The 22,688-nt window shown below is 38.7% G+C and overlaps 1 protein-coding gene across 2 annotated transcripts in view; it reads right to left on the minus strand.

Moving 5' to 3' along the window:
- The window catches only part of nlgn3a (neuroligin 3a), a 363,876-nt gene that overhangs the window by 98,090 nt on the left and 243,098 nt on the right, over positions 1-22,688 (minus strand). For both annotated transcript variants that reach the window (XM_088343414.1, XM_088343413.1), the window contains one exon: positions 20,136-20,321. In XM_088343414.1, the coding sequence (XP_088199540.1) occupies positions 20,136-20,321 (186 nt within the window). The remainder of the gene's footprint in view (positions 1-20,135; positions 20,322-22,688) is intronic.

The following is a 22,688-nucleotide window of genomic DNA, read 5'->3' on the forward strand; positions in this document are numbered from 1 at the left end:
ATCTTAGGCGGAAATATTTGAAACAAAAGATCCGTCAGGCCTGACAAAAGTACATTCAGCTGGTTCCAGCTCGCTGCAATATGCGATCAGGAATAATGGATTCAAGCCGAACGAGTGCAGTTCACTTTTTCAGCCCCTACACTAGTCTGCTGTGCCGGTGTCCACTTGTAGGATTAAGTGACCGGAGATATTGGATTGTGAAGTACAAAACACAAAGTAGCAAGAGATTACAGTTCACTCGCTACAACGGGTCAGATGTATCGACATTTCGTTCTGTGTACATTGTTACAAAGAATGACAATAAAAAGGAAATTATTATTATTATTATTATTATGTACAAAGTAATTTAATAGTAATTGGAAATGCAAAAGTAATTTAATAGTAATTGGAAATGCAAAAAGTTCTTGTGGGGAAAACTGCAGTCACAATATAGGTAGACCTCTAGTGGCAGTAGTTAACATAAATAAACACGGTAACTATGCTACATGAAATGACACCCCCCCTATTTCATTATCCCACTCGTCAATTCCACTGGAATAATACACTTGACAAGTTGAGCCCCAGCTATTTCATCTTCTTGTTTTTTTCACACTCTGATAGACAGCGCCACCTTTCTAGCAAACAGGCAAATCAAAAAAAGAACCAAACATTGGAATAACTTTTTACACTGTCAAAGTACCGAGCCCCTTTGACAGCTCAGAAATGACTTCTATTCATTTTTTTCCTACTTTTTTTTGGTTTTCTCTCTCAACAGCATTGCATTTGCACAACAATGGCATGCGACTGTATGCGGCCATCTTTTCCCTTCGCAGCTCAGGAAGTAGTTCCCCTCATATGCTTTTAAACCTCTACTGTCAATAGCGAGAACGTTTCCCTAACGACAATATTTTCAGAAGGATTTGTCTGCAGATGAACGGATATGAGAGGCCATTTGAAAAGTAAATCATACTAGCTCTCACAGATAACGTGGTCTCACACATGCATACCTTCAGTATCCTCTCATACAGACACAGTCAGACCCATGCATAAACACTACTATACTTTCTCATACAGTGCCAAGAACTGTTTGTCTTATCGCCACATTTTAGGCTTCACACAGCAAACCGCTTAAAATATTTTCCAAGAATCAACGACAGGTGAGACGCAATAGTAAGGAGGAACCAAATCATTTCAACACGCTCCCCTACTTACGACCATTCGCCTTACGAAAACGGTAGATTCGAAGATTTTTTTCGGGATTTAAAAAAATATCAGGACCTTGATGTAAATTAGATTACGTATTGTGCATTTTTTTCCGAGTACAAGACATTACTGCAGTCCAAAATTTTACTTGCAGCAATGTCTGAATATTTTTGACATCCCGAAAAAAACGATCGTATCTACTGTTTTACGTAAGTCGAATGCTAGTAAGTTGGGGAGCGTCTGTATAGAGCAGGGGTGGCAAAGAAGTTTGACACAAAGAGCCAACATTTTTAACTGTGAGAGGACAAGGGGACACATCACGCACTGACCTGCCATGACAGGCAGACACACACAAACATACACAATTAAAAACATATTATTTCCCATCACAAACTCCTCTCCTTACAATACAACAAGTATTGTTCTTGTGTTGATTTCAAGGAAAGTGTCCACCCTCAATACACACAAAAAAATAAACATGAAACAAGGCAAAGAGCCACAGTATATAGAAAATATGACGAGGCAAAGAGCCGCATTCCTATTGGCCAAGAGCCGCATGCGGCTCTAGAGCCACGTGTTTGCCACCCCTGGTATAGAGCATTAGTGGAAAGATCTTGAAAATGCTGTGCACAAATGATCAAAATCAAACCATAAGAAACCTTAGGAATGGTTAATTATTTCTGTTTCAAGATGAGCAAAACCTAAAGACATACCCATAAACACTTGTGGCTGTGAACGCAGCAAAAGGTGGTCGTACAAAGTATTAACTCCAATGAGGGGAAATATTTTTACAACACCTATTTTTAAATTCTTCATTTGTTAGCAGAATGTAAAATGTTGAACAGATTTGCTTTTTTTTCATGTTTTCGAGTCTTTGAAAATATTTTGAGATTTTTTATCTCTACATTTGACGCCTAAGAGAGCAATAGGTCAACATTTTTTGAAGGGGGGGGCAATACTTTTGCAAAGCACTGTATGTTTATGAACATATATTAGTACGTCTCAAACTTCTCTCCTAGATGAGTGAGCAGTGAGACGCGACGTTATGGAGACGTTCACTCAGTTTCTCGAAGGTTATGCTTCAGAGAAAATTCACACATGCCGTTTTCAAAGGTCATAGCACGACGAAATAGTAAAGTAAGGTAGTGTTGTGGCGCTCGTCTTTCTTGCCTGTTTCGCCAATCTGGACCGCAAGTCATTTGTGGCGGCATTTTGACTTCAATTTAGGTCACGTCAATATTTCAAGACGAGAATAACGGTATGCCTTTTGCAATTACATCATTTGGAGTGTGGATTTGGCTTGACATTGCATCACAACTATGCAATATCTGGACTCTAAGGCGGACCTAAAGAAACACAAAATATACCTATACATTCAGTATGTGCCTTATAATCCTTATAGACCGTAAATACAGTCAACAAATGCATAATTGCGATGAAATGCTTCTACATTTGTTAATCCTTTATGAATGAACCAAGTAAATGTAATCATGAGAGCAGATTTCCTAATATGTATGTTCTATGATATTTTTTAAAGGGACACTGTATACGATTGTACCAATAGCTGTGTTTTGCAACCGAAAACGAGTGCTGAAAGACACGGGAGAGAAATGCAGAAACTCAAAGTGCACAAAGTGCACAAAGCGCACCATTTTCCTCTCATTTTTTTGCCCAGTCTTTTGAAAAGTAAAAAATAAAAGGAAGGAAGAAAAAATAACACAAAAAAAAATAAAAAGGAAAGAGAAGGGAAAATAAGAGAAAATGAAAAAAAAGATAACAAGAGAAAAGGAAACAAGGGTAAGAAAAGGGGGAAAAGTAAAGAAAAAGGGAAAAAAACAAGCAAAAAATGCAAATATAAAAAAGAGGAAAATTTAAAAGGAAATCTAAAATCAAGAAAAAAAGAGAAAAAAAGAAAAACAGGAAAAAAAAAAAAACATTTTGGGAGTTATGGGGGTACTTATAGAAGCAAGATGGCCAACAACCACGTCAGCTCCCCTTAGGTGAGCCTCATTTAATTTAAAATAGATGAAAAAAAATGTTGACCTACAAATAAAAAAAAAAAAAACATTGATAGGATAGTTAATATATTTTAAAATATTTTTCAACCTAATAATTTTATAAATAGATATATATATATATATCTTGCAACTACAAGGTGCTAAATGATACATACCGTCCCTGAAATGCAACCCTCCCTATAACAGTAGTTTTCATTTAATGGGCCTCATAGTCCGGTGCTCCTTGTAAATAAAAACAGTATCTCATAAAGACTATTTTGAGGGTGTGCCTTATAATCAAGCCTTTTAAACTTGAAAATGTAGTAATTAAATAATCATCAACTTACTGATGGTGGAGGTAATTGGTGTCAAGGTTAAAACAAGTGATTATATCAGGAGGAGGAAAAGAACACACTCTAAGTCAGAGATTTAGGTTTTTGATAGCCCTTCCATTGGAGGCGCATGCTTCCAAGATATGTTTCTAAGATCGTCTCAGGAAGGAACCAGCCTCCCCCAATGGCTAGGGACTCATTTATTTGGAAACACAGGCATAAAACAACACATCTAATTGGCTTAAGCGAGATCATGTGAATACATGAAACAAATCGTATTGGTTTAGACAGAAAACACATGTATAAATAAAGTGAACAATGGTCGCTAGTTTGCGTGCAAGCATAATAAATGAGCAATAAAGAAAGTGAAACTTTGTAACACAAAAGGTACAATGCGTCACTGAGAAGTCAAGATAGTTGGAAAAGGGAGGCAAGCTCTTCCCCACACTTCCCAGCACCAAAGCGAAAGCCATCTTGATTAATAGTTAGGGGGCCCCAAGAGGATACAATTGTTGCAAGAATACAAACAGCACCTGGATATAATCTTTGGCTTCGTTAAAGTACTTTTGTGGATAACATAATACAAGGGCACATTCAAACTATAATCAAACTATAGTTCCCCTTACATTTGGCAACTACATTTTTTAAATGATCAATTATGTACATTCTTTGGGGATTTTACCTTCTCAATAGTTATATTCACAAATTGCTATCTTGCTCCAGTTTCATAAAAAAATGATTATCTTTGTGATGAAATGAAACATCATGAAAAAAAACTCAGAGGTCACAATCTGGAGAATGCAATTGAATCAATATTGTTGGCTGCCTACAGGTGCTAGTGTTATATAATTTTCTTTATATGCAAACATTGTTGGAAAAATAATACCGTTGGAGTTGGGTATAATCAAAAGTGATTATATGGTGTTGTAATTAACATTATAGCTTTTCTCAATTGCTTAACAAAGGAGTATTATGATTGTATTGCCTATTTTCTCAGGCCGAACCACCAACAGATCTGGCACTCCATTTCCTGGGGGGGAGTGGCCAGAGCTAGCCCACCTGAGCCCTATCAGTGTCCACACAAGCACCTCAATATTCCGACTTCTTATGTTGACTACACATGGTGTTGTTGAATCATTGCCTTTGCCATGTCAGGTTTAGTTTCAGTTTTTTCGTTTTGAAAATTTTGTTTTTGATTTGTTTGCTTCTTTGCTCCTGTGTTCTGATATTAGAAATAATCTTCATATTCATCAGATTTACTACTGTGCTTGCTTTGTCCTCTGATTCCCCAGATAATGCAAAACATTAGATAACTGCAAAGGAAAGCTAGCTAGCTACCTAGCAAGCTAACCAGGTCTCTGCTGTACAAATACATCTTTCTTGGATATCACAAAACGTAATCTTTCAGATCTTGCTCCCTCATATCTTTTATTTTTAATTTCCCTCTATGTTCCGTTCCGGAGCCTTCGCTCTGAAAATGCTGGTCTACTAGTGATCTCAATAGCCAAGAAGGTTCGAGAGCGTTCTCCATTTGGGCCCTGGTGATGTGAAATGCTCTGGCCCCTGAAATTTGATTTGCTACCTTAGTGGAACTGTTTAAATCTAGGTTAAAACACACTTCTATTCTATAGCTTATGAATGACCAATATTTGATGTTGACAATATCTGTTTACTATTTGTTATTGCAACATCCATTGCAGCCTGGTCATTCTGGAAGGGGTATTACCTCATGTGCAGTCTCTTATCAAGGTTTCTCCATTTGCCACACGTTAAGGTTTTTGAGTTTTTCCTTCCCTCATGTAGGTTTTAGATCAGGGGAGGGTGTAATAATGGTTTGTAGTTTGCAATAATCTGGTCTGTGCAGCCCAGTGAGACTTCTTGTGATTTATAGCTATACAAATAAACAAGACATGAATCTTAAAAGTCCCAAGAGACAAATTTAAGCAGAACTAAGAGTTAATTATAGAGCCTCACCTGTTAGCTTTTAGGCTAGCTCTTGGTCAGCCACCTTTGTAACTCAACAGCAATGAAAGGAACTATTTAAAGATATGCACAAAAGAAAGCTACCGAACAAAATATCCTATATAAATTCATGACAACATTTGACTTCAGATTAGCTTTTATGTACTTGATTATAACTTAGTTGTGGCCAATGCTAAAGAATTCCCGAAACATATTGTGCCGCTGTTTTTTGTCACGGCTCAAAATATATTTTCAGAAAAACAGCCTTATACGCAACTAAGTAATACATATTTTTCTCCATGCCATCTGAAAAATGCTTTTGAACGCTAACCGTTTACCACTTAAAATGTTGTGCGCTACACAGCTTTATGTCTGAATGTGCAATATTGATTCTGACACCTCCGTTTTGCTACCTGAATTGTAAAGAACGAAATACAGTCATGGATTTTTTTTTTCTTTTTGTTTTTCTGCGAGGCCCGAAACTCCAAAGCAATTTGATGTTAGGGAGGCTAAAGAAATATAATAATAATCTCAGAAATTGGATGAGAGGAGTATTATTATGAAGATTATTTGTTACAATTGAGTCACAAATTTGACCAATTCAATCATTTTTTGGGGTAATGAATTGCAACCTTGAATAAATCTGAGGTCGACAGGCGTCCCGGAAGAAATTGTCTCAGATGCCTTCATTTAATCTAAGAGGCTGGGATCGCACAGCGAAGAGGACCTTAAATCCCGCAAATGCACCAGCATGATTTACAAAGCCTGATTGATTTGAGGTCCAATAACATTGTTGTCGGTCTTATTTCTGCCACGTACGTGTCTTTGATTTAAATACATGCCAGGATCGACGCTACGGTCCCTGGCACTGACGTGTGCCGCTAAATCACACGCGGGGCCTTAAAGAGACATCCGCTCATGCTTTTATTTGAGTCTTGCCGCTGGTTTTCATTATGATTCAATTACAGCTTGAAATATTATTTCAAGCACCGTAGGCAGAGGCTTTGCTAGTAACAAGGGTAATACACAGGACTTGTTCTCAACTGGTCTGACTCAAGGATCCGCCGTTCCACCCTAATGACAAGCTGTAACCAAAATCAGGAAAATACTATTTACTTCTGAGAAGTATCCAATGGAAAGATTTTGCAGTTTCAAGCAAAGATAGTACAATATATTTATCTTTTCTTTTAAAGAAACAAAATGAGCAGTAAAACCAAAATGACTCCAAATATGGTCTGCACTCTTGCCTTGAATCGACTTTAAAATAGCCACATACTAATACAAATAATAAAGGGTGTAACTAAACATCAATATTTATTTGATTATGGAGTTAACAAAGATGACTAAACTGAATGTAATAGAATCAAATTGTCTTTGTGGTCATTAATATCTACATTGAGAAACATTGTATGCAACAAGATTAGACATGCACTCCAGGGTAAAACATATAATAAAGACATACAAGAGGAAAAACAAGATAAAAGACTAGCAGGATGAATAGGCAAAGAACAAAAAAAACTATAATGCTTAGAAAAACTGGTCCAAGATGTAATAATAATAATGCAATGGAGAAGATACTGGTGCATTCTAATAATAGTGCAATGAATATATATGAATGAATGAATGAATGAATGAATGAAAACTTTATTTCGAACATAAAAATAAAAACAGGACAAAACAATGAGTCAACAACGAAATAATGTCACACAACATGTTCGAAAAGGGGTAGTCAGAAGCAGATGCTTATTTTTCCTACCCCTTTATCTTCCCTATTAAATACATTTTATAGATAGCTCCTCTTGTGTCCAATACAACAAAATCTCATGGATATACTTATTACATAGGTCAGATATCAATAATTATAATAGTTATAATAATCACATATTTTATACACTAATCTTCGCAATACCCATCCCTCAACGTCATAATGCGCATAATGTCACTGCGGCACCAGTGATAATATCAATAAAAATAAACACAATACTTATAACAGTTCTGATGTGAAAATAGCACAATAACAACAAGTTAGCCATAGTTTGAAGTGCAGTATTTCCAGTCTCCGTCATATCCCATTTTCTTCATCTCTGTATTTAGCCATATATATATATATATATATATATATATATATATATATATATATATATATATATATATATATATATATATATATATATATATATATATATATATATATATATATATATATATATATATATATATATATAATATCAATATTATAAACCATTTACTGTACCTTCGAGCAGCGCTTTAAAGGCAGACACTCATACACCATTTTCTTATTTGCCAATTGTTTCCTTCTTCGACTTGATCGTTGTTGTCACTGTTGTCACTCCTTTCTGTTATCACTAACTTTCCCAGGACCAATTATTATAAGCAGAAAAAGAAAAAAAAAAAACAGAAAAAAATCAGATGTGTAAAAGTTCTCCTGACAATAACAAGACTAAGGTAACAACAAGAGCTTCCCACCGTAGAGGAGTGGGGTAAATATTTTTAGTAGAGAAGACGGAATTAAAAAAATAAATAAAGGAGACCCAATTCAAGCTTAAAATGCGAAAACATGAATGAATGCTCTATAGAAAAACGAAGGCCGCCACCTCCGAACAATGAAGACTGGATTTTTAATATTTGTTGATGATGATATATATTCCCAGACACTGCAATGATTTTACCTTTGCTTTCTTTTGTTTGTAGTGTGTTAAAAAATAAAAAGCACACACTAAAATGCTACACAAAATAATGAACTTTGCTCCCTCTCAAACCTGTCGATTAACTGAACATGTCAAACAGATTGAGCTGGGCTTTATTGCTATCTACTGTTAAGGAGTGTAATTTACCCTCTTTTTTGTCTTCCTCTTAGCATAATTTGCTAAGGAAAAGGGCAGGGACCCACTAAAACAGGTCCACGACCCACTTTTTGCTCCAGACCCACAAGTTGAGAAACACTGGCATATAGTAATGTGAAGGTGGGTATAGTGCTGTGCATAAAGCTGGGTGAAGTGGTAATGAAAAAACGTAAACAGGATGTGCCTGAAATATTTGTCACAAACTAGGGTAACACCACTTTTCTGCAGTAAAAAAACGATTAAATTCTGAACTGCTGTCAAGGTTGGCTTTATCGACTTGACAGTTTGTATTATATAATTGCGCGTTGCTTGCGAAAGTGACAGTGGCATCATGTTTGAATTTAGAAAAAATGTGTTGTGATTACCCGAAGACCTTTGTCATTGAAAATTAGAACTGAAGAATGTCTTTTTTTGTATTGTGTGTCAAACATCATTCAACATTAATTCACATAACACTACACTTAATTTGTGCTGGCAAAAGTTAAAGCTTTAACTCAAAAATGTGAAACATCATTCAAGCTTTAACTCGAGAGATAAAAGAGCTCAAAATCTTTAGTTTAAAACAGTTCTAGAACTTTAACTCGGGTAACAAAACAGCTTAAAGGGTTAAACCTGAATTATAAAACAGTTCTGAAACTTCAACTCGAGATAAGAGTTGTAAAGTTGTAACTGAAGAGTATGTTTTACCTCAACATTGTGAAAATCTTTAAAGCTTTAATTCCAGAGATAAAACTGCTCTAAAGCTTTAATTGAAAAGATACAATTGTTCTAAAGCTTATGCTGAGACAAAAAATAGCTCTAAAACTTTACTTAAAATAAATAGAGAGATAAAAGAGCTGTCACGCTTTAAGAGTAAAGCTTCAAGTTAGGACTGTTAATCATCTATTGATTTTTACCTGAAGAGCTAAAACTGCTCTAAAGCTGTTACTCAAAAGATACATGAATTCCAACACTTTAATTCAAGATATGTAGTTGAAGGGATAAACAGTTCTAGAACTTTAGCTCAGACAACAATATAAAGACTTAACTTAAGCGATACAAGCTCTGAAGCTTTAACTCGAGATAGAATGGATTTCAGCTTTAACAGAAGAGTTAAAAATATAACTCACATGTGTGAAGCATCTTTGAAGCTTTATCTCAAAGCTTTGTTACAAAAGGTAAAAGACCCTTAACGGTTTAATCCAAGAGAAGATTTAACTAAAGAGATCTATTTATCTATCTAGCTATCTTTGCATATCCCCCAAGAGGGGTGACCGACAGCAAGACAAACACATACAATAACAAAGAAAATAAAAGGAAAACAAAGCAAAAAAGAAACACTAAACTAAAATAAAAACTACAAAAAAAAACTAAAGAGATAAAACAGCTTAAAAGCTTTAACTCAAGATGAGGGTACTCCAAAGCCTTAACTAAAGCTTTAACTCAAGATGAAGATACTCCAAAGACTTGGGTATAGAGTTAAAGCTTTAAAGCACTACTATCCATATTGTCAAATCGTTACCAAAGCACATTAATCAAAAGGTCTCCCGATACTACAGAACAGCCATTAAAATAACATCGGCTTATGTTTTATATATTTCAATATGTCTAATCCTGTTTTCTTTTTGGCTCCATGCTATCTTCTTCACTTATTAGGAAAAGTGTCACACTTTTCTGACAAGTAAGCATTTTTCGTACCCTGAGCCGCGGTTCAAGGAATTGCACTGTTTTGCTAAGTGCCTCCTCGAATTTCAAAAGGCCCAGCACGTGTTGCGCTGGCATAATGAAGCCCGAGCGCTTAACGCTCACGTTTACGGTGCCCAGTAACCCAGAAGTCTTAATAAAAATGAAAGCTGACATTGGCATGAAGGATCCGCCGCACGAGCTGTCTTTAATTTCCAAGATGTTCCATTAAAACAGAAGCACTTCCTCACAAGCAGAGCTTTTATCCTGATTGCTTACAGGAATAGAGAGAGGGAGCGAGATTGTGGGGGGACTGTATGTGTGTGGGTTCGGGGGACGACCTTCAGTGCTTTGCAAACTCTGCCCGTGTGGGATGCTGCAGATATGGTATCAATCAAACCGTTATCTGTTCGATATGTGACGTACAGGCTGATGCCTCTCAGCATCACAATCATTGTGTGAAGGCTGACAAAGGAGCATTCACATCTTTATGCTAGGGGAACAAGGCCAAAACATACTTTTGCTCGGAATTATAAACAAAAACTGGTAGTTATTATTTTAGAAAAATCCCCTGGAATTTACAAATACTATGACTCACAACTACACAGTTCCTATAATACATGTCTTTTACATTTTGAAATTAACCCAAGAGGCCTGAGCAGAAGAAGAAAATTAAAAAAGAGTGAGAGGAATATGACAGTAATACGAGAGTAAGTTGAAGACTGCGAAGAAGACTGAACATGAGAAGAATATTGAATGGAAGAACACTGAGTAGAATAATAAAGGTAAATAAGACCGAAATGGGGGCAGCACGGCGGCGCAGTGGTTAGCGCTTGTGGGGCACAGTTCATGTCATGGGAACCTCCTGCGTGGGTTCAAATCCAGCTATTGGACTTCCTGTGCGGAGTTTGTATGTTCTCCCCGTGCTTACGTGGGTTTCCTCCGGGCACTCCGGTTTCCTCCCACATTCCAAAAACATGCATTTCAGGTGAATTGGCCGGTCCAAATTGTCCCTAGGTGTGAATGAGCGAGTGAGTAGTCTGTCCCCGCGTGCCCTGCGATTGGCTGGCAACCAGTTTAGGGTGTCCCCTGCCCACTGCCCGGAGATGGCTGGGATGGGCTCCAGCGCCCCCCACGACCCTACTGAGGATAAGCGGTACGGCTGATGAGATGAGAAGACTGAAATGCGAAATACTGCATAACAGAACAAAATCAAAAAAGACGACTGAGTAGAAGAAGACTGAATTAGAAAAGACTACAACTGATAATGAGTAGAAGAAGGCGGAATAGAAGAAGATTGAGTAGAAGAAAACATCTAAAGGAAGGTGTTGGAATTTAATAACAAAATGTACCGTTTACCAAATTGTTCGAATTAGTTATCTGACTCCATTAACCAAACACAACCTATATTCACCCAACAATTTATGCACGTACGTTTCTTGAGGGAAAATTGAACAGGAAAGCTGACATTTCCACACGGGGGCAGATTTAATTTCCCTAACAATTTAACTAGGTGTACTCAATCGAAAACGGCTGAATTAGTGACATTTGCGTCCGTGTGGGAAGCTTTCTTCTGAAGTCCTTTAGCTTTCTTCTCTTGGCCCAAGTCTCCCTACAAGATGGTGAGCCGGCTCCTCCCATGGGAGCCCAACGTGGGCTTCACCATCTCATAGACGAGCGTCCCGATGTCTGGGGTGCTCAAAACAACACCGAGCGTTTCTCAAAACAACGCCTGCCGTCCTCCTTCAGAGTCCTTTTATCAAGAGAACTAGACCAAATAATCTGCATTTGGAACAGCCTGACCTGTCATTGAACTAAAGCCTACTCAGTGAAAATCTTCATTGCATTATGAGTCAATCGTAAAAAATCCTTTATAGTCAAATGTATAAAATGTTTCAATGGGCATACATTAAAGAGTAGATAATTTGAAGAGGACCAAATAGATAAAGACCGAATACAAAAAGACCAATAAGTAAAAGAAGACTACAACTGAAAATGAGAGGAAGGAGAATAAATAGAAACAGACTGAGTGGACGGAAAACACTAAGGACTAGGCACATAAAAATAAAAAGGAGATCATTTGAAGAAGACAGAATGTAAGACAGATAAGTAGAAGAGGACTGACAACTGTTAACTACAACTAAGTATAATAAGAAAAAGACCGAATAGAAGATTAATTCATATAAAATAATCGAAAGGAGACAGAGAGGTGAAGAAAGAAGTAAACTACTGTCCAAAAGGAAAAGATGAGCAAAGGAAGACTGACAAGGAGGATATGAAACTTGAGAATAAGAAGAACAAGACAAAAAACTAAGGGAACATTAGGAAAGAGACTGAACAGAAGAAGAGAGAAGAAGACAACTGAGAAGACTAATAAGAAGACAATTGAGAATGTGAGGAAGAACACTGAGAAGCAAAAGAAGCGAACACCGAGAAAAGACTGAGTAGAAATAGCTAAAACAACTGAGAAGGCAAAGAAGGCTGAATAACCACAGGAGAAGAAAATTAAGTAGAACACTGAAAAGGAGAATACTTCGACTGAAAATGAGAAGAGTGAAGTATGTTGATTAGAATTCAACTTGAAACAGAAGAAGACAACGGAGAATGAAAAGAATGACTAAGAAGAAAAAAGAAGGGCATTTGGGAAGCATGATTAAAAAAATAAGAAGGATAATAAGGAAAAAAAGAACAACAAAGAACGAGAGCAAAAAAAAAACAAGAACATGGCAGGAATTAAAAGGAAGAGTACTGATAACAAGAAACAAAAGCGGCAGAAGTAGAACAATAGGAATTCATAGGAATGTAATTAAGGGAATCTTATTGAAGTAAGCAATTTGAAACATGAAAATAAAAATTCAATATTCAAATATAATTTAAACTTTCTTGAACAAGCACCAAAATCAATAGTATCCTTTTTTGTTTTTCAAATTTGCACTTTTGGCTCATTAAGCAGTCACAAAAATCCAAACCCGCCAGAAAGATAATCCTCACAACTGTCTGATTTCCTCTCAGCTGCCATTTTATTGTGAAGCTGGGGAAGAAGAAGAAGAGCACAAGGAACCCTCCGTTGATCTACTTTTAATAAGCCGGCCAAAACGCTCTCCTGCTGAGGGAGTCGGAGCTTTTAATGACCGTTCCAGCTTTCCTCGCGCAGGTTGATTGTTTGGCGTGCTGCAGACAGGGAGGCCATCTTATTAACGGTGAAACACTGCACATCCTGCAGACTAGTGAGGGAAATGGGAAGAGGAGGGAGGCAGGAGGCGGTTGAGCTCTGGACACATAGCGAGGGAAGCGTGTGGCCCGAGCGTGCTTTAACTGTTCGTGAAGACAGGAGAGACAGATGGGTGCGGCGAAGAGGGGATTAGATTGATGTGCCGGGGCAGGAAACTCACTCTAAAAAAAAAAATGAAAAAAATCCAGTCCACACGAGAGCAGGACCAGGCTGGATTTCGTGAGGGTCAGAACGCTAAGGTAGGAGGAGGCTAATGATGGAGGGGACCCGCGACCCCACACTAGTTTTATCAGCCAGCTATTTGAAGACAAGAGCCAACTCCCCACCAATCAGGAACCATTCCCTTCGAGATACTGATATGCCGTTGGCGAATGTAACAGCTCCATTAACCGACTCTTTAAGAGAACAACGGAAGCCGACCCACCATTTAGGAGCCATCCCCTTTAAGATAGTCTTTGGACAATGTAAAAGCTCTATGACCCAGTTCTTTGAAGTGAAGTCAAGTCAAGTCATTTTTATTTTTATAGCCCTTAATCACAAAGAGTCTCAAAGGGCTTCACAGGTTATTACACAGACTATTATTACACCATCCCCTGATCTGGAACCAACATGAGGGCAAGGAAAAACTCAAAAAACCTCAACAAGTGGAAAATGAATAAACCTTGAGAAGGGACCGCACAAGTGGTATCCCCCTTCCAGGATTACCAGGCAGCAAAGGATGTTGCAATCGCAAATAATACAGAGATATTGTCCACAAAAAGTATAGGTTATTCATATGCTATAGCGTAGAAGTGAGTCTTAAGCTTAGATTTAAACATTTCCACTGAGGTTGCAGATCGGATCTCAGGAGGAAGAGCATTCCACAGCACCGGTGCCCGGATGGAGAACGCTCTCGAACCAGCAGAACACTCTTGGCTCTTGGTGAACAACACGAGCTGGCTCCCTTCGAGAGAGTGATGTGTTGTTTACGAACATAACAGCTCTATGAGCCGGCCTTTTTTAGTAAACGATGGGAGCTGGTTCCCTACCAATCAGTAGCTCTTTCTTTAAAGATAGTGAAGTGTAGTTGGCGAACGTATCGACTCTGTGAGCTGGATCTTGTAAATTAAAGAACCTAAAGCTGGCTCCTTTTGAGATAGTAATGTGTAGTTCGCAAAGGTAACGACTATATGAGCCAATAAGATAACAGACCAAACCGAGGTATGCCTGACTTTGCAATGCCCATTCCATATTTGGTAAGTTGTTGTGGCTATCTGGTTGATATATTGTGTTAAGGAATTGTATCTGTTTGCTACCAATGCCCTCTATAGTTTGCTACTACTGGTGCCAGCTATAGAGTTTTGTTTTTTTAACCAGAAATGCCAAAAGTTGACAAAAGCTGAAAGTTAATTTTTGTATTTAATACCTTCTTAGTTAACATTTTCTTTTCGTTTTTTAAGGGGTTCTGTGGAGCTTGACTTCAAAGTCGCTCAGTATGAATTACTTGAAAGTTTAAGCTAGTCAAAAGTTCACTGTAGATTGAAACAGAAAAGGCTATTATGATAGAGAAGAATAATACTATTTTAAAATATTGCTTTTTTATTACTTAATTTGGTGCATAATTGTCGGAGTTTATAAAGATATAAACCCATTGCTGCCCATAGTATTCAGATAAAGGTATTTAAATACAATTTAAAACTACTGCGCATGTAGTGAGGTCGACCCGGCAGCCATCTTGTCTGGCTAGCTGGATCGCTCTGACTAAATTCAGTTTCAGTAGACGAATTTATTGAAATGTAACCAGGCGCAGTGAATACAATGGAGTGCGCATGCGTATTACATTACATACAATGGAAAAACATTGAAAACGTATTACAAACAATGGAAATAGACTGAAAACATGGATCTTTGAAACGTGACTATGTGTGTGTGTGTGATGATTACTTGTATATTAAAAATAGGAAAACAGGTTAAACAAGTTAATTTCATAGGATGGAAATCTGAGAAATACACAACTAAAAGTAGCTTTTCTTTACAATAATGTGTCCTAAAAGGCGCTTCCAAATACAATTTATTGTTATTATTATCATAATGGTTCATTATTTTGATAATATAGCTTAAAAAAATGGGAAAAACTCTGAAGAGCCGTTTGGGAGCCACAATCAGGCACTTATCAGTGAGCCGAGCCGAAAGAGCCGGATCTCTAAGAAGAGCCAGAATTACCATGACTGTAAAACGCCAAGGATGGGCAGGCTCGTGATGGATGCACCCTGCGACTGGAGCCGTTGGCACGCCCACACAGAGACGCCACCAAGGCCAGGCCGAAAGGAGCAGGCAATCAAAGAGAGGCCGCGGGGCCAGGATGATATAGGAGGATCCAGCTTATTAAATAGGCTTCAGGAGGCGCATGGAGCATCTCAAATAAGTTGTCACCGAAAAGACTTCTGCAGGCGACCATGACAGCCTGTGTACAGTGCGGAGTGGGATTACTGTCATTAGGAGCACACACACCACCCGGGAGATCCGGAACAGTGTGTCATCCCCGATTTACCTCTCCAACCTAGGCCTCATTATCCTGCATCTGAGCCACACGAGGATGTGCGTGAGTGCGCACCGGCTATAAAGGAGTGTCCCACTCTGTCAGATTGGATCATATTCTACCGAGTGCCCGATTCACTTTGACAAAACATTCAGGGGCACTCCCATCTAGTCGATTGCTCGAGGTGGCGCAATTTAGAAATGGAACGATTTTCTGTTTTTTAGGGGAAATGCTCAAAAGCAAAAAAAAATTCCAAGGCAGCAGCAAACTGCTAACCAGAACCCAGTTGTCTTGTGTTAGCTGTAAACTGATGTACAGAGACACCTAATTACTGGGAGCTTCGGTTATTGTTGGTTCACTCCTTTGTGGATTTTGAATTTTTTTTTTTTTTTTAATTTGTCATTGATATCACCGTTCATCGTGGTCAGAGAAAGCACATGGCAAGTACTGCATAGGGCACATTTATTTTATTGATGTTCACTATGTTTTGTGTATTATTACCCAATGCTAAATCTATTGCACCCTGGTCATCCTGGAGCAGTGATTACCACTTGTGAGGCCCCTTCTCAATGTTTCTTTTTCCCTCATGCTGAGGTCTTTGAGTTTTTCCTTGCCCTCATGTTTGTTTAAGATCAGGCGATGGTGTAATTGTAATCCTGTGCAGTCCTTTGAGACATCTTGTGATTAAGGGCTATACAAATAAATGTGACTTAACTTAACAATGTGTGTGCGTGTATTGAGTGGGCGTGACTCTTTGCGTGCGTGACTATGATAGGTTGCTGTATGCTTTCAGTCAAACAGCCGGGGTGGGCATGTACAGTGAACCTCTACGAACCCAAACAAACTGGGCCACTAGCTCTTAGCAGCTCAGTACATTGAAAATCAATTAATCAATTTAATCGGATCCTCAGGAAAGCCAGAAGCGAGCCAAGAAATGCTGATCACCAGCAGGTGCTCTGTGTATTGTTATCGGGTCCGGGAATCGACTGAGACGGCATCGAGATGGAAGGCAATAGAGAAGCTTAAGGTTCATCCTAATGCAAAGGCTGGTCTAACAACTTGAGTCCCTTCTGCTGAGCCTGTATTTCAGCAACGCCGGATCCATTAACCATGAAATGGATGACCTGGAGCCAAAACTTGAAATGTCGGACTCTTATTTTACTCACTAGGTTAATGAGTAGTTGAATGTAAAGCGTTTTCGATGCTTTGTTAAGTAGAAAAATAACTCTATAAATTGCATGCCACTTCCCATAGAAGACATTGAAAGTCAAAGTTACTAATGTCAATGCGACACCTGTTCAACGTGTTTTGTCTCGCTCTATTAGGACCAAACACAATGCCGCATTTTCCCCCCACTGTGTCTCCTGCCCTAATTTTCATTTCCATTGGGAACACAACACGATGTTTCATCCTAACGAGCGGCAGACTGCGAGAAATCGTTACAGAAATCCATTACGCAAGGCCACCTGAAAGCAGGTGTGCTCATGCTTTTGGTATAATTTATTCGATTATGGATTTTCGCTTCGGCTTTGTCGCCGCTTTCCAGAAGCCTTTCTTGTTTACCTTGGTGTCTTGGAAACAAGAACATCCCGTCAATTACGGCTACAGTGAGGGAAAAAAAAAATGTACGGAAAAACTGGAGAAGGCATTAGAGGGGAGCATATAGAGAACCCTTGCTACTCCGCACTTTGGTTACTGCTAGTACACTGCTATGCGGATTTTGAATTGACTTTTCTTTGTTGTAATTGATATCAATGTATTGTGCATTGTGTTCTGAGCAGACAGTAGATAACAAATGCTATTAATGGTGCAGGTTAGGGAGGGGTTTGTGTGTTGGGTGGGCGTGACTGTGATAGGCCACCAAAACAAACAGTATATAGCTTTTAGCGTGTCTTTTTGTTAAAAATACTTTCATCAACGAAATCAGACCCTTAGGAAGAGCGCAAAGAAATAGTAATCACCGCAATCACCGAGGGATTACTATACCTGATTTGAAAACATTCCAATCAAACTGCCTTCCATTAGTTAAATTGCAGCAAGTCCTCGCTTCCTATTTCTAACTTCCAAGTACCTCTGAAATTTTACTGCCTCTTTCCCCCCGGCTCCCATCGGCGCTACATACGCTACCATTCATGGGCGAAAACAAACTCGGTAATATCCCATTTACTAGAAGGCAGGAGATGGTTTCACTGACAGTATAATAACATGCTACATGGAGCGTAGCATTACAAAGTCAGAATGAAAGCGGCTTTAATGGTAAAAATTCATTCCAGAAGCAGCCTGATGAAATTGAGGCAATTATTAAAATTCCAATGCAAATTGGAGTGCATCAAACAGTTTAGAAACCTTTTTTGGGGAAATAAAATGACATCGCTGTCCGGGCAATAGGAAAAATTGCCACGATCCGTCCTATATTTCACACAATCGACTTTTACACAACGCTCTCATGCCGTCAACCATGCATGACCAAAGTACCTTGTTAGCGGCTTCTTTACAAGCGCGTCCTAAATGCGTCTATGAATGTAAAACCTGAAGATTTCTCATTTAGGATATTAACCAGAGCGTAAACAGCACTTCATAACGTGGCGGCTACAAAACAACAGTGTTGACGGGATAATAATTCAGGGTTAAGATCGATGCGGCCGCCGTGCGTCTCGCCAGGGATGCAGCATGGATGCAGCAGGAAGTTGACATTCACAGAGGGATCCCACCGCGGCAGCTCATTAAAAGAAGCCCAAGACTGAATTTCCTTCTTAATCCTTGTGTTAGGGAAGGACGTCTATGAGGGATGCGTATTGGTAAACATGCAAAGGTTCGGCACGCGTGCTGCACTTAGCATAAAGGACGGAGGCAATGATTGTAGTATATCATTCGGAGATAGCATTAGGAGGCAGAGGGAACAACAATATTCCCCCTAAACAGTAGATGTGTGTGCATGTGTGTTAATCTAATAACTTTATTCTGTTTCTAATATTGGACATCTGCAAAGGAGATTGCATAGGATCCCTGTTCATTATTTTGAATATCATTCCCCATTTTTGTTCAATGTTTTGACTCTTACAAACCATTAGCATCATTGTCACTATCGCCAATGAGGTTGCTGTTCTTTGATTCCCAAACCCTTTAGGGTTAAGGAAGGGCCTTTAATACAGGTTGGAATTTCTTATCTGAAGGCTCGCTCTCCTGTCCTTGTCGCAAGTTTAAAAACCCTCCAAAAAACTCTTACATTACTAAAGCACATCTGCCATAAGTGTGTGAAACTTTAAGAACAGCAACATAACTGGACGTAAATTAATATCATTTTTTTGCCCCAACAAGGACAAGCATACAAGTGTGCAGATTTATAAAACTGAGTCTGGTTGTGATGAATCTAGGTATTTTTTTACAAAGTAAAACACACGGATAAAAAAATTGTCAAGGTTTGTTTTTCGGCTTCCTTTACTCGCAAACCTTTGATTCATTAATCTTCATTTTTTTCCGCGCGGCGTAGAACTCAACGCACTAAAACACAGAGAGTATACAATGGAGGGAAAGTGAAGTTAATTAATATTTGGGGGACAACACTGTTCATCTGCTGGTAGCTCACAAAACCTTTAAATTACCAGATACGCATTAGCCTCCATGAGCACTTCCGCTAACAATGCATTGCATGTGACGTCACGTGTCCTCCTGTAAATGTGAACAATCTCACAAAAATATCGTATTTCATCCAAAAATCTTGAAAGGCTTGACTCAACCAAGGCTTGAATCTGCGACCTCCAAGGTTTGGGGTTGGCTACCAACCCTAAGGGCACCAAGCTGATCTCAAACCGCGACTCTGCATAGGAAACAGGGTGCAATGCACGACAGGGTGCGTCGCACAATTTGAAGGAAATTTGAGACTTCTATGTGCGCATTATGGTCGTGATTATACGGTAATATATAAAACTATATATGGTGACCCTAAATCAAGGTAATATTCCAAAATAAATGTTCGATAGGTGAAATCTTATACATTTCCACTCACCATATTACACAATTAAATACTCTTTTATACATTAAAACCAAAGAACAAACCTTTTTAACAAGCTTAAGAACTGTAAAAGTATTCTCAATCCAAAGAGTATCCAGTTTACAATCTTGCTCACCCAAGAAATGCACCTGCACCCCGCAGGTGCATTTCTGACATCTAAAATGAGGTAAGGGGATACAAGCAAAAGCACCAAAGCATCACAAGACCCACATATGGAATTTCCCCGCGGTATGGAGAGACACGATAATTGAAATGCAAACACCTGCTCGATACAACATTCGTCACGCAGAAGATTGCGATATTCGATGACAGAGGCGCTTTAAGGCACCGGCGGGCAGCAAAGAAACAGCAGAATTCTACAGTGCCTGACGTACCTTCCGAGTGGTGGGAGAGGGTCAGCAGGCTGACGCAGGATGCACCGATGCCAGAACCGAACACGGTGATGCGATTGGAGTCTCCTCCGAAGAAACCGATGTTCTCGCTGATCCACCTCAAAGCTTGGATCTGGTCCAGCAGACCGTAGTTCCCTTTAGCGGCTTGGTCCCCTGTGCTGAGGAAGCCTGAAATGTAAACCATTTTAAGATAAATGTCAGTTGGACAGTGTCCAGGTGGACCAACATCTTTCACGGACTGACATGAACTTCTCTTCTAAGGTCTAACTTCTATGCCGCCAAAGCGCATTTTTCAGAAAGCTGGATTTCAGAGGAAAACATTGATCAAACCGTCGGCTATATGAAATGGTCCTCTAAAACAAAAGGGTTTTTCTTCTACAAACTGTCACCTGTGCTCAATTTTATTTTTTCAACTAATGTTCCACAAACTTTCTCCCAGACAACGGCCGGACACACCTTTGTTGTCCCAGGTCATCTGAATTGGGAGTAATAAAAAAGGCTTAATGGTTTGATTAAGTGACACCCTGTCACTTGACAGCATCCATCCATCCATTATCTGCTACGCTTATCCTCATTAGGGCCGCGGGGGTGCTGGAGCCCATCCCCAGCTACCATCGGGCAGTGGACAAGGGACACCCTGAACTGGTTGTCAGCCAATTGCAGGGTACACAGAAACGGACAACTCACCCTACAGGGAAGAATAAAGTATCTATCTATCTATCTATCTATCTATCTATCTATCTATCTATCTATCTATCTATCTATCTATCTATCTATCTATCTATCTATCTATCTATCTATCTATCTATCTATCTATCTATCTATCTATCTATCTATCTATCTATCTATCTATCTATCTATCTATCTATCTATCTATCTATCTATCTATCTATCTATCTATCTATCTATCTATCTATCTATCTATCTATCTATCTTCTGATAAAAGTACCTAAGAAACTGATGTGGTGCTCAAAAATGTGTGACGATCTTTATATAAACATTGAATTTGCCTCTTCGGATTCATTCATCAATCGATTATCGTTTCAAATAATTTATTGACCAATACATTCACTGCACATGTAAGATTTAAATTGCATAAAGACACACTGATTAAACAAAGAGTTTCGATAAAGTGGGATGTTTGTGTGAAACCAAGTCTACGTACCAAAGGTGCTATGTTATGATTAACATGCTAACAAATTCTAAAGTTAGCTCTCTTACTAACTCACTGATGATTATTTTCTATCAGTAAATTCATGTATATTTATTGTAAATATTACTTATCCTAATATTCCTGTTAAAAATAATATATGTGTCTTTTAAGTCTTTTATTACATGTTAATCCTGGAGTGCCACGTCTAATCTTGTTGTAAACAATTTATACTAAATTGTAATCAATGGCAATTAAGACAATTCTACTCTATTATTCATGATACAATTACATCAACACACTGCGCATACTGGTGTGAATAAGATAAAGGGCTAAAAGTCATCTTTTTTACACTATGGTCCAGTGCAGTAAATCTATTAAATTATCAACATAATTTAGGTATTAGGGAATTTACCAAGTATTGTTGATTGGGCCAAAAGCTAACCTTATTTCAAGGTACGATTATCTGTGAAGGTGACGAATCTAAGAGTGGAAAATGGTTCTTCTTTTCATTATTTTCATTTCCATTTACCCTCCATTGGATACACTTGTGAAAAAAGAAGAAAAACAAACTACATATTAAAAAAAGAAAAAAATACAGGCTTTCACAACCAGCCCAGCTTCTGTTTCATTTAAAGAATAAATGGCCTTTATTGTCATTATACAGGAGTACAACAATATTGGAAGGTTTCCCTTTCCAGTGCAAAGTAATTCGATGACGAATGTGATAAGGATAAAAATGTGTAAAACGATAGAAGTAAACAAAAAATATTTATCAACGAGGGCAGCACAGCGGCGCAGTGGTTAGTGCGTGTGCGGCACAGTTCTGAGGTCATGAGATCAAACCTTCCTGTGTGGAGTTTGCATGTTCTCCCTGTGCTTGCGTGGGTTTCCTCCGGGCACTCCGGTATCCTCCCACATTCCCAAAAACAGTCAGGTTAATTGGCCAGTCCAAATTGTCCCAAGGTGTGAATGATTCTCTGTCTCTGTGTACCTTCGGACTGGCTAGCAACCAGTTTAGGGTGTCACCTGCCCACTACCCGAAGATAGCTGGGATGGGCTTCAGCACCCCTGTGACCCTACTGAGGATAAGCGGTGCAGATAATAAATGAATGAATGATTTTATCAACGATATATAATGGATGTGTATATTCACAGTGGCAGTAGGGCAATTGCATGTATGCATGATCATGTTTAGGATTGTTGGAGATGGGAGTTCAAAGAGGTAATGGCTTATGGGAAAGAGCAGTTTCTCATTCAATTCGCCTTGGTAGGATATCTGCTCACCATCACGGCAGCTGAAATCATGACTTATTCGATGACAAGATTGTTGGTAAAACAGAAGTACGTGAGGACCGCATGTCATCTGGAACCATATGGGAAAT

The sequence above is a fragment of the Urocampus carinirostris genome, chromosome 9, assembly GCF_059441175.1.
Source record: "Urocampus carinirostris isolate Australia breed hairy pipefish chromosome 9, RoL_Ucar_1.0, whole genome shotgun sequence".
NCBI lineage: Eukaryota > Metazoa > Chordata > Actinopteri > Syngnathiformes > Syngnathidae > Urocampus > Urocampus carinirostris.